The following is a 15,081-nucleotide window of genomic DNA, read 5'->3' as shown; positions in this document are numbered from 1 at the left end:
TGGCTTCATTGGTAAATTCCATCAAATATTTACAGAAAAAATAATACCAATTCTATATAAATTCTTCCAGAAAATTCAGGAAAAGGAAATATTTCCCAACTCATCCTATGAGGCTAGCATTACAATGATGCAAGACAGACAAAAATAAGAAAAGAAAACTATACATCAATGTCTCTCATAGATATAAAAATTTTAAATTAATTTTAGCAAATTAGCTAAATTTTAGTAATTTAACAAATTGAATCCAATGATAGATAAAAAAGATAAAACATCATAACCAACTGGATTTCTTCCAGAAATAAAGCTATGTTTAATATCTGAAATCAATTCATATAACTCACCATTATTAAAACAACAAACAAACCATACATCTCAAAAACATCTCAAGGATCTGGAAAAAGAATCTGACAAAAATCTAACATCCATTCCTGACAAAATCTCTCAGCAAACTAGGAGTAAAAGGAAACTTCCTTAACCTGATTAAAAAAAAAAATTATGAAAAGTCCACAGCTAATATCATATTTAATGATGAAAACATGAATGCTTTCTCTCTAGGATCAGGAAAAAAAACAAGGATGCCTACTTTCACCGTATCTACTCAACAGCATACTGAAGGTTCTAGCCAGTGCAATAAGGCAAGACAAAAATAAATAAAGGAACTAATTGGGAAAGAAAGGAGTAACTCTCTTTTCACAGACAAAATGATGATCTATGTAGTAAATTACCCCAGGAAAATAAAAGCTTATGTACAAACACTTGTACATAAATGCTCAAAGCAACTTTATTTGTAACAGACAAAAACTGAAAACAATCCAAATGGCCATCAACAGGTAAATGAGTAACAAACTGATATATCTGCATATGGAACATTACAGATAGTACTAGGCAATAAAAAGAAATAAATGACTGATAAATGCAAGATAATTATACTGAATGAAAGATGACAAACTGAAAAAGAGAAGTACATACTGTAAGATTCCGTTTATATAAAATCTAGAAAATACAAATTAATCTATAATGGCATAAAGCAGGTCAGTGGTTATCTGAGGATGGGGACAGCAGAGAGGTGGCAGGTATTACCTACGTGGTGTAAGGAAACTCGTGAGTGATGGGTATATTCATTACCTTGATTTTGGTGATAATTCTACAGGTGTATACATTTGTTCAAACATATCAAACTGTATACTTTACATACGGGGAGTTTATCAGATGTCAATTTTACCTCCATAAGCTGCATTTAAAACTTGCAAGGAGAAAGAAGAGGGAAAGGAGAAGACGGGTGGAAGCAAGGATAAAAAAGGGGAAGGTAACTCGCTTCAGCCAGCATCACTGCCTTCTATAATCTGATGAACTTCTACATCCACAAGTTACTCAGAACAGTGCTTTCTGCACTAGAATTTATTGCCCAACCTCAAAAGATGTTTAAAATAAGAGTTTACCTGCTATGAAATTCTCAAATTTTATGTATTAGAAAAATTTTTAAGTGATACTAGATTTCAGCACTGTTAAGATAAATGGTAGGTCTTTTTTGTAAAATATAGGCTAAAAGTTACTTCCATTATTCAATTATTATCAAGCTCTTTTTTCCACCTACTTACAAAGCCTGAAAATGACTTTTAGGAACCTGTGCAATTGAGTGACCTAATAACTTATCTAAACCAAATCCAAGCTGTACTTTGGACTTTTTTTTTGAGTTTGGTTCCATCCTAGAAAGAAGTATGCATGGTTGAAGACAATGGCAACATAGAAGTTACCAACTTCAGAATTAAGTATTATTCACTACTCTGAATAAGTGACGGAACTATCAGAAGCTCAATATTACCCAACAGTAAGATTAATCTCTAATTAGTGGAACTACCATTTGATCCAGCAATCCTACTACTGGGTATCTACCCAAAGAAAAATAAATCATTATATCAAAAAGATATCTGCACTGGTATGCTTATAGCAGCACTATGTATAATAGCAAAGTCATGGAATCAACCTAAATGTCCACATTTTTAAAAATGTGACATATATACACAATAGAACACTGACACCCATTAAAAAAAGAATGAAATCATGTTTTGTTTTGGTTTTTTTTTGTAGCAACACGGATACACTGGAGGCCATTATCTTTAGTGAAACAACCCAGAAACAGAAAGACAAATACTGCATGTTCTCGCTGATAAGGGGGAGCTAAATCATGTGCACACATGGACAGAATACGCAACTAGAGACCTTGGAGACACAGAAGGGAGGGAGGAGTTGAAAGGGGTAGATGATGAAAAATTACTTGATGGATACAATTTACATTGTTTGGGTGATGGATACACTAAAAACACAAACTGCACCACTACTCAATATATCCATATAAAAAAACTGCACTGGTACCCCTTAAATTTAAATAACATTTAAATTGAAATAAATAAATAGTTGCTGCAAGAATGAGAAAAGGAACATCTCATAAGCTCCTTGATGGATGGCTGACTGAACCAAACCAAGAGCTGAAGTCTAGTGGTTGTATAAATTAGATAAAATGAAATCCCTGGAGGGTGTCTCACAGTAACAGGAATTGAAAGCACTGTCTCTCTCACAGTGATAAGGTAAGCTAAAAAGTCCTGACTACATACATTCATTTCCACTATTTCCTTTCATGAACTCAGATTTTGTGTCTACTATAGGAACTGAAGGTCATGTCACGAAAAAAGATGCATGTAAGTCATCAACTGCAAAACAAAAATGTTTCTTTAAAGTCTTATTCAATCTGTTTATTATTTACATATATATGTAAATATATATATATATATACACACACATTTTATTTTTTTTGAGATGGAGTCTCGCTCTGTTGCCCAGGCTGGACTGCAGTGGTGTGATCTTGGCTCACTGCAACCTCCGCCTCCTGGGTTCAAGCGATTCTTCTGCCTCAGCCTCCCGAGTAGCTGGGACTACAGGCATGTGCCACCATGCCTGGCTAATTTTTGTATTTTTAATAGACATGCAGTGTCACCATATTGGCCAGGCTGGTCTCTGTCTCCTGACCTCGTGATCCGCCCACCTTGGCCTCCTGAAGTGCTGGGATTACAAGCTTGAGCCACCGTGCCCGGACATTTTAATATTTTTAACCTTTGTAACTTCGGGAAATACACTTTTACTATTCACTCTTTAAAGGTGAATAATAAAAGTAACACTCTTATTGTAAAACTACTCCTTTATTGTAAAACTACTGAAAAACTATATTTTTATTGTAAAACATACTATTGTAAAAGTTCTTTCTGCTTTTCTAAAACTTAATCTTTTATTATTCAGAAAGTACCTATTACAGATTGCATTCTAATTTGGGAGGAAAGTTCATGTTTCATCTACTTAGGTATTTTGTTTCTTTGTACAGCTTAACTGTGTAGTTCCTAAGCCTTCACCTTATCACACATCTTATCATATCAAAAATCTTATTTAAAAAGCATATATATATATCTTCATCTCTGGACCACTTCTAATAAAATAGAAGGAACAGCAAGATTTCTGTCTCTGGAATCCCATCTCTGCCACTTGCTGGCTGTGCAGCTTTTGTCAAACACACTAAATTTCATTTTCCTATCTGGAAAAAGGGGATGGATAATACCACCAAATCCCAAAGATTATTGGGAAGAAAACATATGTGAAAACGACAAAGCATTCAACAGATGTTAGTGTTTACAGCTGCATATGTCAACTCCCTTCAACCTTTCTGAGACATAAAACCAAATGTGACTCAGCTATCCATGATAACAAAACCATGAGAATATTGTTCAGACACTACTCCAAACTTCCGTGCTTTGTTTCCACATCTTTGTCAATCATGAATATGACTTACTCTGCTTTCTTTTCATACAATCAGACTCCCACACTATCCAGCCCGAGGTTAGGTATGTAAATGGTACTTGAATGATTAAATAAATGAACAAATGAAATAAATTGGTATATTCCAGCACTATGGAGGTGATTTAGGGTTCAGGTAGAGCTGGGGAAAGTCTATAGTGAAAACGAATACAGCATTGAAAAAGCTGACCACAGAATCTAGTTAGGAGAGAAAATCTAGTTCAGTCCCTAATTAACTATTGTTCTGCATATGGTGTGATGATTTAATGATTGTGAAGAAAAGTTCATAGTTTGGGAATAAGGGAGGAGGATATGGCAAGATTCTTGTGCAACATGAAGAAAGCTCCAAACGTTTACAGTAACATTACATAATATTTAGGTCCAAGATATAGTCATGCACATGAATACATGACTGTATACTGATGTAATGGAATGCTGATGTGAAATGATGGAAGAAAATTAATAAATTCAGTATATCTGGTCATAAAAATGAATATTCTCATTATTAAAAAGTAAAAAGACAGGAATAGAAAGAAACTACGTGAGGTAAGAATTAACAATTAGTGATTCAACAAAGAAATGGGCTCTGTCATGAAGTAGAATGTGTTACTAGTTACCTAGTAAGAGCCCAGAAAAATAAAAATTTCAGAATTAGGTTTAGAATTAACTAACCTCTAACATTGTTTCCAATTATAAGATTTCATATATTTCTATTCAGTGCTACATTCAGCCCTGTTTCAAAAATATATATTAATTTTAAAGCCAATAACAACGAAAACCCCAAGGATACACTCTATAATCCCGTCCCAAAAAGAAGAGAGCAGGAGGGTTTTTCTTACCAGTTTATAACAACCCAGCTATTCATCCTAACATTTGCAAAATGAGAAAGGTATTTTTTTTAAAGAGTATTTGAAATGCTTAGCAGTTCAGTTCAAGTCCTACTCAACTAAGTATCACAATTTTTGATGGTGGTCTAGGATACCATAATGTATTAATTCATTTACAGCTCCAGTTCTACCCCTAGCCCAAACTCACTTCCACATTTTAGGCAGCTGGATGACTGGAAATGAGTAAATGGATTGAGAGCTGGAGGCAGAAATGATAACCCAAGTTGGGACACAAAATAACCAGAGGCCAAAAGAAGAAACACGATTATGAGACCAAGAAATTAGAGCTTTAGTTTCTACACAAAAATCTGGATAAGAGAATTAGAAAAAAATAATTTATATTGTAATTGTTAATTTCCATGTCTGATGGGTATACTTCAGGATTATGGGCAGGGACACGTAAGTGTTTATATTAAATGCAGATATACACTTGATGAAAGATGAGTAAAAGTTAAAATATAAAGTTGGCGGGGGGGCGTTGCTCAAGGCCCAATGAAAATCTAAAACTATAGCAAAAGTGCTGATATTTAGAAGTCAGCTCATTTTTCAGGTTCTTAAAGAACAGAAAATATTTGTATGAGATTTACAAACGACAGTCACAAATACTAAAATACACAAACACACACACACATGCACACAAACACACGTGTGATTCACCCCTTACCCACCACTGCAAAAAGAGTCAGAAGTTAATATGCAGATTACCATGGTTACATACTAAGATACTGAGATATTAACTTATTACTAATGTATGGCATTTAAGAATAGAATAGAATCCTGCCATCTTCATTTGTCCCAGTTAGATATTCATTAGTCAGCTATAAACCCAGTTTATTCCTACCTCTCTGAAGAGTGCACCATAAAACTGAACAATGTATGGGCAATCACTACTCCGCATTACTACATCCAAATCCATAAGAAGTTGTTTTTGTTCTTTTTCATCCACTGTTGACCGAATTCTCTGGAAAAGAATGACAAAAGATGTCAAAAAAAAAAATAATTTAGTCAAAAAAACAATAATTTTTAGTCTCATGGTAGAGAAAAACCGCTATGAGACTAAAAATTACCAAGCAAACTTCACAAATACCAGATATGAAAATTATCATCTTTCCTTATACTTCACAAGAATTACTTTAATCACAGAAAGTTTAACAAACAGCACTTAGAAATCCTTTAAAGGAGACAGGGCAATTTAACCATGAGCATTTACTAATAATGTTGGGAGTTATGAAACAAAGTTCTTAGGCAGTAAAAATTAACCCCCACAAGCAAATATAAAGAAAATGATAATGAGTTGTAACAGTTTCATATGAATAATTATAGGTAGCTGTATACATACTTTTAATCGCTGTTTCAAAATTGTATGCAATCTAGGCATTCAATGCAAGAACATCCCTCTTCACTCACTAGCATCCCCATAGCACAGTGTCCTCATTCATAAAGACAGGAAATAGTCCAGAACCAGATAAAGTGAATACTAGTATAGGAGCAGTGCACAGGCAAGAATCCAGGTCTCCAAAATCCTAGATTGGGACTCTGTCCTTTAACTGCACTTTCTAGACATTAAAAACAAAAAGTTCTACCTGACTCTCCAACCCATGAGTCAGCATGCAGGGCAGCATAAACCTGTGGAAGAAAACCTAAAAATGAGGAAACAGAGGGCTCTTTTTGTCTATTCCTAAGGTGCTAAAGTACAACTCCATATACTGCATACCAGGCATATATTCCTAACCAAGCTGTACAACAATTTCTTTGCACATTTCTAAGAGACTGCCAGAAAACATTAACTACCCCACCTCCCACCTCTTATTCAGGAACAGTATAGAACACAGAGGTGTTGGGAGGGACAATATAGGAAAGAATCATGTTCAGAAATTATAAAAAATTAATAATAAAATTATAGTTTAACATCAAAGCATGCAAACAACTTCTGTTCTCATAAAAAAGTTCACAATGTCACACCACGCCACTGTGTACAATACATAGTATGTACTTACAAGCCAAGTTAGTATCAAAAAATACACAAGGTGGCATTTTGTCTTCCAAAGACTTCGACGTATCTGTCAATGTTCTTGAAAGGGATGAAGGCAGTCAATTAAATTCTCGAGCCCATTTTACAGAAAAGAAGCCAGAGGCACAAAGAGATACAAAAGATGTATTTCATGTGACATGAGAATAAGCAGTTGTTTAAGGAACAGAAGTAGGTTCTCTCAGTTTCGTTTTTGAGGAATTGCATATATTCCAAACAAATTTTGCTACTTAAAATTTGCAGCTACCTACAGTATTTCATAAGCAAATAAAATTTATTAACTGGCATCTATGTTATATACACAGATTTACCTACAACTTTTATATTAAATATCAATGCTCAGATAAACCAGGAATAAAGTAAGAATGAAAAATAGAAACAAAATAAGACTAGTTCTATTAACGTAAAGGAAAGTTTCCCTTCATTCTCATTTTGATTATTTTCATAGTTTATGGATTAATAATCTTACTTTTAAATCAACTTCAGCATGTTTGCTCAGAAAGGATATTTTTTAAAAGTCAAAATAGCCCAGAGATGTGATCTGTATTTGTTCAAAGCATGATGTAATAATTTTTGTAAATATTTTACCTTTATACCTGTTTTTTAAAAAATAACTCTAAAAGTATAGCTGTGAAAATGCTAATTCAGGAAGGTAATTATTTATAAAAGAATCTTAATAATCCTATATATCTAAATTTAAAACAGACGAAGAGTTGTTAATTAGAGACAAGTCGTGAAGAAAAATCAAATAACCCTTTGGTTGGGAAAGATTTCTACCTAACTCTCACTATTAAAAGGTGTTAACAAATGTATTTTTTTCTATTTTTACTAGTATGAATATATTGGCAAATGGAAATATACTAACACAACTAAACTACTATTTTTAAAAGGTGTCCTCTTTACTAGTTTATTTTTTGTTTCACAAAACTGGTTGTGTGGTATGCTAAATATACATTTGTACAAATATTTATATTTCAAGTAGGAAGCATATTACAGTCAAAACCTCAACAGTTATCATCAATGACTTTTGGGAGTGAGCCCGTGTCCGAAAACCCTACTGTAGCTACAGAAAGGATATATGGACTACATGATCTAAAGGCCTAACTGAAGTTCCAATATCTTACTGATACCTAACACTGAGACAATCTCTGACAGAATTGTTACTAACCAGAATGTAGAGAGTTCCTAGCACAGCTTTAACCTTTGAGATCATCAGCACTGGCAGGAAAACCTATTCATCTGTAACTATTCTTTAATGTCACTTCTAGTACAAAATAGAACACAGAGCAGCTGAATGGCCTACTAGTCTAACATGAAATTGATTGTGCTTTTCAATAGATCGACATCTCCCCACACTCTCCGAACATTTTGTATAAGTATCTGGCAGTGGGTAGAAAAGTAGCTGCTGGTATTGCATCTGAATTGTTTGGAATTGAGCAAGTACAGCTAAGTCTTAATTATACTAATGTTTTAGGGTTGAACTGTAACATTTATCATATATGAGCAATTAATAAACTATTTCAAAAGGCCTAAAGGACCCCAAAAGGGGATTAACTACAAACACATGCCTATAATAGCAGTAACTTCAAATTAGTGATTTTAATAACTCAATAAATAACTCAAGTAGAATACATAATGACAATCAACGATTCAAATTAGAGAATACTTAAGAGACTAAAGCTACTACCAAGAAAGATTTTCTAATGGACCATCAAAACAATATCTATGGGAAAGACTTCTACATTTGAATCAAGTGAGTCTAGGATCTTCTAACATTAAAGGAGCATAACTACCTAAAAATGGAACATCAATAAGAACAAACTTCTCTTCCCTTTATAAAGCTGTCCTTAAGAGCACAGAAAAATGGAAGTACAAAGGTGATGCCAATTATATGACTTGAAATCCTCATAATCACAATGTTCAGAAGCAACAACCATTGATAAAAAACTTTGAATAGCAGGAAAATTTCATTTATTTATATAAATTTAAAAGTTAGATAAGGCTGTTTACTTGAGCTCAGCAAACCTTTTTTCCCTGGCAGTAAATAGTAGAATGAAAACTACAGGAAACCATAAAATACTTAAGAAAATCAACTCAAGAACATTAAGTTTTTTATATTATTTTCAAAATCATTCTTTTTCATTATGGGGTTACTGAGCTCTTTTACTTAACACTACTTTACTAACTTATTACACGCCCCCAAGACAAATTAAATTGTGTTTCTTGAAAAAAAATCCCCATCTCTTTCCCAATAATAAAAAGTATTTTCAGATTATTTCAAGTTTTACTTTATTTGGAATATAACATAAAACACTGCAAATCAAAACAAAAATTACTACTCTACATATATAAGTAGTTTTCTATAGTAAATAAATTTATAAACTTGAAGTTAATTTTTTTAAATTGGTGTCCAAATCTGTATTCAAGGTTGAGTATAAGCCCAGCAAAGCAGGTAAATGCCAATAAAAACAGCAGGTAGATACAGGTCAGAAATGCCAACGTCACTCCAATTGAGAGTCACTTAGAGACACAGGGAAAAAAAGATTACATTCCCAGTTCTCTGGCTTTAAGACTATTAATATTATGCATGGTTCTTGTCCAATTAAAAAAAAATTCCAAAGAGCGTATTTTTTCTAAAACTGCCAGTCCAACTCATGCCATTGGTTGGATCAGCCACAAATTTAGTTGTTGCGAGTTCTGTATGGATTAGGCTGCAGTAATAGAAAGTTAACAAGTCCCATAGGACAAGCTAAAAATGTTCAGTTACAAATGATCCCCTTGCCCTCTGCTCCACCTCATCACAAAACACAGCAACATCCACTTGGTGAACAGTTCCAATCATATAGAAATGTCCCAAATTCCAAGTTGTTGAAAGGTTGCTTTCCTTCTTTTTGTGCAACATGGCACCTGGAAGTCATTGGTAGATTTAAATGTTGACAACTTATAACATCTATTGATCAAAATCTTGAATAATATTTAGCCTCATGTGGAATGCCTCCATTTTTAACAACTTGAATTTAAAGTATAAATAACTCTTTTACTGATACTGAAGAATTATGTAAATGTGGTGCTGTTCTAGGTGTCCTCTAACTTTACACCGAGATCTCCAGGGGAGCTCTCTCTTCACAGTGACACAATTCTCCAGCCTCATATCCAAACCCTACCAAATCCATCTCTCACATACAATTTGTTGGTGCTTATCAGGGATGAATTACTAGCAATAAAACTAACATCAGTAAGTATGAAAAACTTTAAAGCAGACTATGACACATTGTTATCATGAAAAGGGACAAGAGGAACTAATAAAACTAAACTCGCTTAAGGACTGGAGTGGAAGAGCAAAGAAAAAGAAGCAAGTAAGAGGATGGACAGAAATAGGCAGTATATACTGTCAAGGAAAACTAATTTATTCCCTTCTTACTCAGATATTATGCCTCAATCCCATCACAATGGTGACTTTTTGTTTGTTTGTTTGTTTCCCTTCATTTTCTAAATTTGTTTTCATGGGTGGGAAGAGACAGGGAGAAGGGATAGTGGGAAAGAGCATGATGATGAAGTGATCGCTATTAAGGGGTACAGTTAGGAAGACTCAAATGTGGCAAAGGAAGGCAGGCTGACAACGCAATGGCTAAGGGTGGAGTTGCAGACGAGGCAAAGTAAAGGCTCACGCTGTAGGTCCTAAGAAGCAGGTCACCAAGTAGCATTGTGCCTAGATGCTCAATAAATACCTGGCTGATTCTGATAGTGGTCCTTGCCAGTCACCCTGATTCAGAGTTAACCCTTACACCTCCGTGTTAGGGTGCTCAAAGATATCTGAGTTACTAGAGAGGTCAGCACACACCTTATCCCAAAGCACCAGGGCCTGCCTTGAAATGACCCATTCTGTGACTGCCAGTGTCCTGATGTAACAACTACTGATTGTCCCAAATCAACCCAGTTTTCCTTCCTACCAAGTCAAGCTCTTGAACGATGTGTGTGAAGAGGCACTCTGGGTTACCTGATTCCATTCCTGCATGGAGAAAGGGAAAATAATAGGTCATTATATACTCAAAAGACTCAAGAGTAAAAAAGGATTGGATGACAAGTCATATATGCACTTCATAAACAGAAGTTCCACAGAGGACATGACAGATGTCAGTTCCTAGGATCCGAACATTCTAGGCAAAAAGGAGATGAGTCATCAGCAAACATGTAAGGAATCAAGAACTGAGGAGTCCAGAAAACGACTTTAGAAAGCAGTGGTGCCACAGACACACTTGAAAACAGCAACATAATCAAATAAACTTACAAAATGGCTATCAATTCTAACTGATGCTATTTTTGTTTTGTTTTGAAATAGAGACAATGCATGGAGGAATGAGATGTGAGAAGCATAAGAAATGGGAAAACTGACGTGGAAGGACATGACCATCAGTTCTGGCAGATCTCTAAATTCTCACATGACAAATTCTTGTCAGGTGTTTGTATGGCTCAGCTGAGTATCCCAGAGGGCAGTATAAAAAGACAGTAAGAGCAGAGTAGGAGACACAGCTCCCTGCTGCACAGGTACACCTATAGCTGCTTAGAGAAGTTCGGAATAGGTAGAGTATTCCAAAGTAAAAGACAGGTGAGTTCCTGGATCAGAAATTAGGACTCAGACACAACGAAACTCAGCAAGGTGATGAATTCAATCATTAGAGGAAATCAGTACAGGGCTTTAGAGATTATTCCAGGCACCAATTAAAACAAATAGACACAATTTAAAATAACGCAAGCTACTAGTAATTTGGCCATTAGCAAGGCAAAGCATCATTTCCAATTTACCACCAACCAAAATCAGAATACCAGAAGGTATTTACTCTTCAGCAATCTATGTGGAATCTGCTATAACTAGGTTAGCTAAAGCCCATACCTCAGTGCAGGGAGCTTGTTCCCCTACATAAGCACCTACTATCATCTAAGATTACCAAAAGAATCTGTATTCTGGGCCGGGCAGGGTGGCTCCCGCCTGTAATCCCAGCACTTTGGCAGGCCGAGGCAGGTGGAACAGGAGGTCAGGAGATCGAAACCATCCTGGCTAACACGGTGAAACCCCGTCTCTACTAAAAATACAAAAAAATTAGCCAGGCGTGGTGGCGTGCACCTGTAGTCCCAGCTGCTGGGGAGGCTGAGGTAGGAGAATGGCCTGAACCCGGGAGGCAGAGCTTGCAGTGAGCCGAGATCGTGCCACTACACTCCAGACAGAGCAAGACTCCGTCTCAAAAAAAAAAAAAAAAAAAAAAAAGAATCTGTATTCTGTATTTCAAGTAATTGCCAATTGTCCTGTCCAATTATATGATGGCTAAAACCACCACACCCAAGACAAGAAGCAAATCAAAAACTCCCTATGATGACAGTTGTCTATCTTTTGTACCAGGTAGATATTAGTAAATATTTTATTACCCATGCAGAAATCCTAGAACTAGTACATGAGCAAACACAGCACATGGGACCTCCTCTCCACAGAAAATAAAGAGTGATATAGCAAAGGTTCAGCATTAAAAATCAAAAGAAAAGAACAAAGATTATCTTAATTAATCTTGTATATATTATATATAATATATTTAATATTATATAATTATATATGTAATATATTATATATAATTTATATATATTATAATACAGTTGTAATATTTTGAAAACGCATCCAGTTTCTGTGATCTACAAACACCAGTACTGCTATGCCATAAACATACCCTTCATTGTTCATTAAGTAATCCTTGCTAAAGATCCCTCTTTAGGTTACTGTCTATAAATAAAATGTGAAGGGGAATCCATTGCTAGTCAATGATTGACATCAGATCAACCAAAGTCAGTGATGTAGAGCATAGGAGAGCAAGGATCACACTCCTACAGTGTCCGTACTATTCTGAGCCCTACAAATATGCTGCTTTCCCAGCAAAAATGTCCAGAATTCAGTTGTAATACAAAGTTGGAAAATCCCAGAAACCAAAGTTGGAAAATCCTAGAAACCATAGCAGCACATCAATATCTTATCACCCTCCTCTGGGCTGCAGAAAATCTTGGGTATTCTTATTTTCCTAATTTGTGGTACGAGTTCCTCCTTATCAGCTAGAGTCTTCTAAATAGATCACACATGAAAATGGCCATGATATCTCACAAAGCCGTCATTAATAAGGTCAAAGCAGACGGCAACATTAACCAAAACAAACAGTAAAAGATGCAAGCAAGTTATCTAGAATGCTGATCACAGGTGTAAATCTTGCTTTCCCATGAAAAAATAAGTGTCTGTTAAGTCTATTATTTTAAATTATGAAAGCACATATGATTTTACTAAGGGCAGAAGAAAGAATGCTAATTCTTAATTGCAAAAATCATTCAAGTCTTTTAAAATCAATTTAATAAACTCTCAGTTGTATCTCAGCCTCATTAATTAATTAATTAATAGTAATACCCCATTCTTCTCACTGGGGATACTGAGATCCACTTAATTCCTTTTACCTTACCTTTTGCTACGTATTATCAGAGCACCTGGGAAATCAGTTCCAAAAGCATGTGTTATATTACATTATGGGAAGAGCTGCCCTGAGGACCAAGTTAATGGAACAAGTTTGACATGCCTTGGTAAGAGTGGTGTCATCTTCTTCCTCTTTACTAACTACATCATCCACATTTAAAGAAACAATGTCAATCTTAGCACTGAAATTTTTAAGGGTCTAAAGACCATAAATGACAGATCATCATTTCAGTACTTATGACAATAAAGTGAGGTAACAACAGAAATCTGACATATACAACAAATTTCAGAGGCATAGCCATAAGATGACAAAGAATGATAGAAAATACGCAGGAAATATATCAAATACTGGTTCAAATGACACCCATGCAGAGTAAGGTATGGTAAGACAGGTTTTTGGCTGGGCGTGGTGGCTCTCGCCTGTAATCCCAGCACTCTGGGAGGCTGAGGCGGGCAGATCACCTGAGGTCAGTAGTTCAAGACCAGCCTAGCCAACATGGTGAAACCCTGCCTCTACTAATAGTACAAAAATTGGCTGGGTGTGGTGCTGCGTGCCTTTAGTCCCAGCTGCTTGGGAGGCTGAGGCAGGAGAATCGCTTGAACCCAGGAGGCAGAGGTTGCAGTGAGCCAAGATTGTGCCACTGCACTCCAGCCTGGGCGACGGAGTGAAACTGTCTCAAAAAACAACAACAACAACAACAACAAAACAAAAAAACAGGTTTTTCTCCAGATAACTATATAAGCTGGGATTTAGTCCAATGTCAAAATTCATTCAGTTTAACCAAGTGATGGTAGTAGGTTTCAGAAACCAGATGTCTAGAATGTTCAAAATCACGTATGATTGACTAAAATTCACCTAGAGCAACTATTTCCAAACTGTCTTAATTATACCCCTATTAATTCCTCGGAGCTGGTGCCCCAAGGGCTTCCAATATGGCTGCAGGTAAAGTCTCTACTTCCCACCCTCACATAACCCCGAACAGTACTGATTTTGGCTGTTTTATTTCTTGGGTTGCACATACAATTCTGTTAATGGAACAAACTCACAGTCTGAAAAACATTAACTTGGAGTGACAGCAAAACAAACACACATGTATACTGGGAATTCCAACCCCATCTACATAAGCAACCTGAGTTCAAAATCAAGGCTGCCTAGAGGACAGCCCTGCCACATCCCTTGAATATGCCTCCTCCTGGAAATGCTCTACTTACACTTTTCATATGACCACCACAGCTTTTAAGCAATATTAGGAAGCATAAAAGAATACAGCTCAATCACAGATGTCTTAATTAAGTCACATGATCTGACCGAACGACGGCATAAGATATTAGACTACAGTCTCAATTCTAAACAAAAGAGCCATGACATCTGCATCCCACAGGTGATTTGGATAATCAAATATGATCACTGCGGCCCTTTGGAAGTGAATAAAATGGCCCAACAAAGCACTCTATGCCATCAAAAAGGAACTTTTCCAGTTGAAGGCCATCCCAGTATCATTCTAGTGCTTTCAGAACATGCAAGACCAATGTTTAAACACTAAAATGAACCTCCTCAAATCATTATTCATCATCATAATCCCCACTGAAATCATTTGGTAATGGAACTTTTGACAGAAGTGGCATGGTCTCTCCAGTGGCAGGAAAACAAGCCAAGCCATACTTTTCTGATACCTGACTTCCCATACTCACCATACTATCTACACCAGGGAGGCCTACCCAACCAGCAGATTAAAGTTCTGTTCTGCTCAGGGAACAGCTGAGCTGTGGGCTGCTGATACTGTCAGCAGAGGGCTCTAGTCCTTACTATCAAGCATCAGGATTAGGCT

The 15,081-nt window shown here is 35.9% G+C and overlaps 1 protein-coding gene across 2 annotated transcripts in view; it reads right to left on the bottom strand.

The window, feature by feature from the left end:
- MAP2K4 (mitogen-activated protein kinase kinase 4) overlaps positions 1 to 15,081 on the bottom strand; it is a 121,040-nt gene that overhangs the window by 42,051 nt on the left and 63,908 nt on the right. For both annotated transcript variants that reach the window (XM_054456258.2, XM_063656187.1), the window contains one exon: positions 5,569 to 5,688. In XM_054456258.2, the coding sequence (XP_054312233.1) occupies positions 5,569 to 5,688 (120 nt within the window). The remainder of the gene's footprint in view (positions 1 to 5,568; positions 5,689 to 15,081) is intronic.

Source organism: Pongo pygmaeus, chromosome 19 (genome assembly GCF_028885625.2).
Source record: "Pongo pygmaeus isolate AG05252 chromosome 19, NHGRI_mPonPyg2-v2.0_pri, whole genome shotgun sequence".
NCBI lineage: Eukaryota > Metazoa > Chordata > Mammalia > Primates > Hominidae > Pongo > Pongo pygmaeus.
The sequence above is the reverse complement of the archived record's forward strand: the minus strand, read 5'-3'. Positions and strand labels throughout refer to the sequence as shown.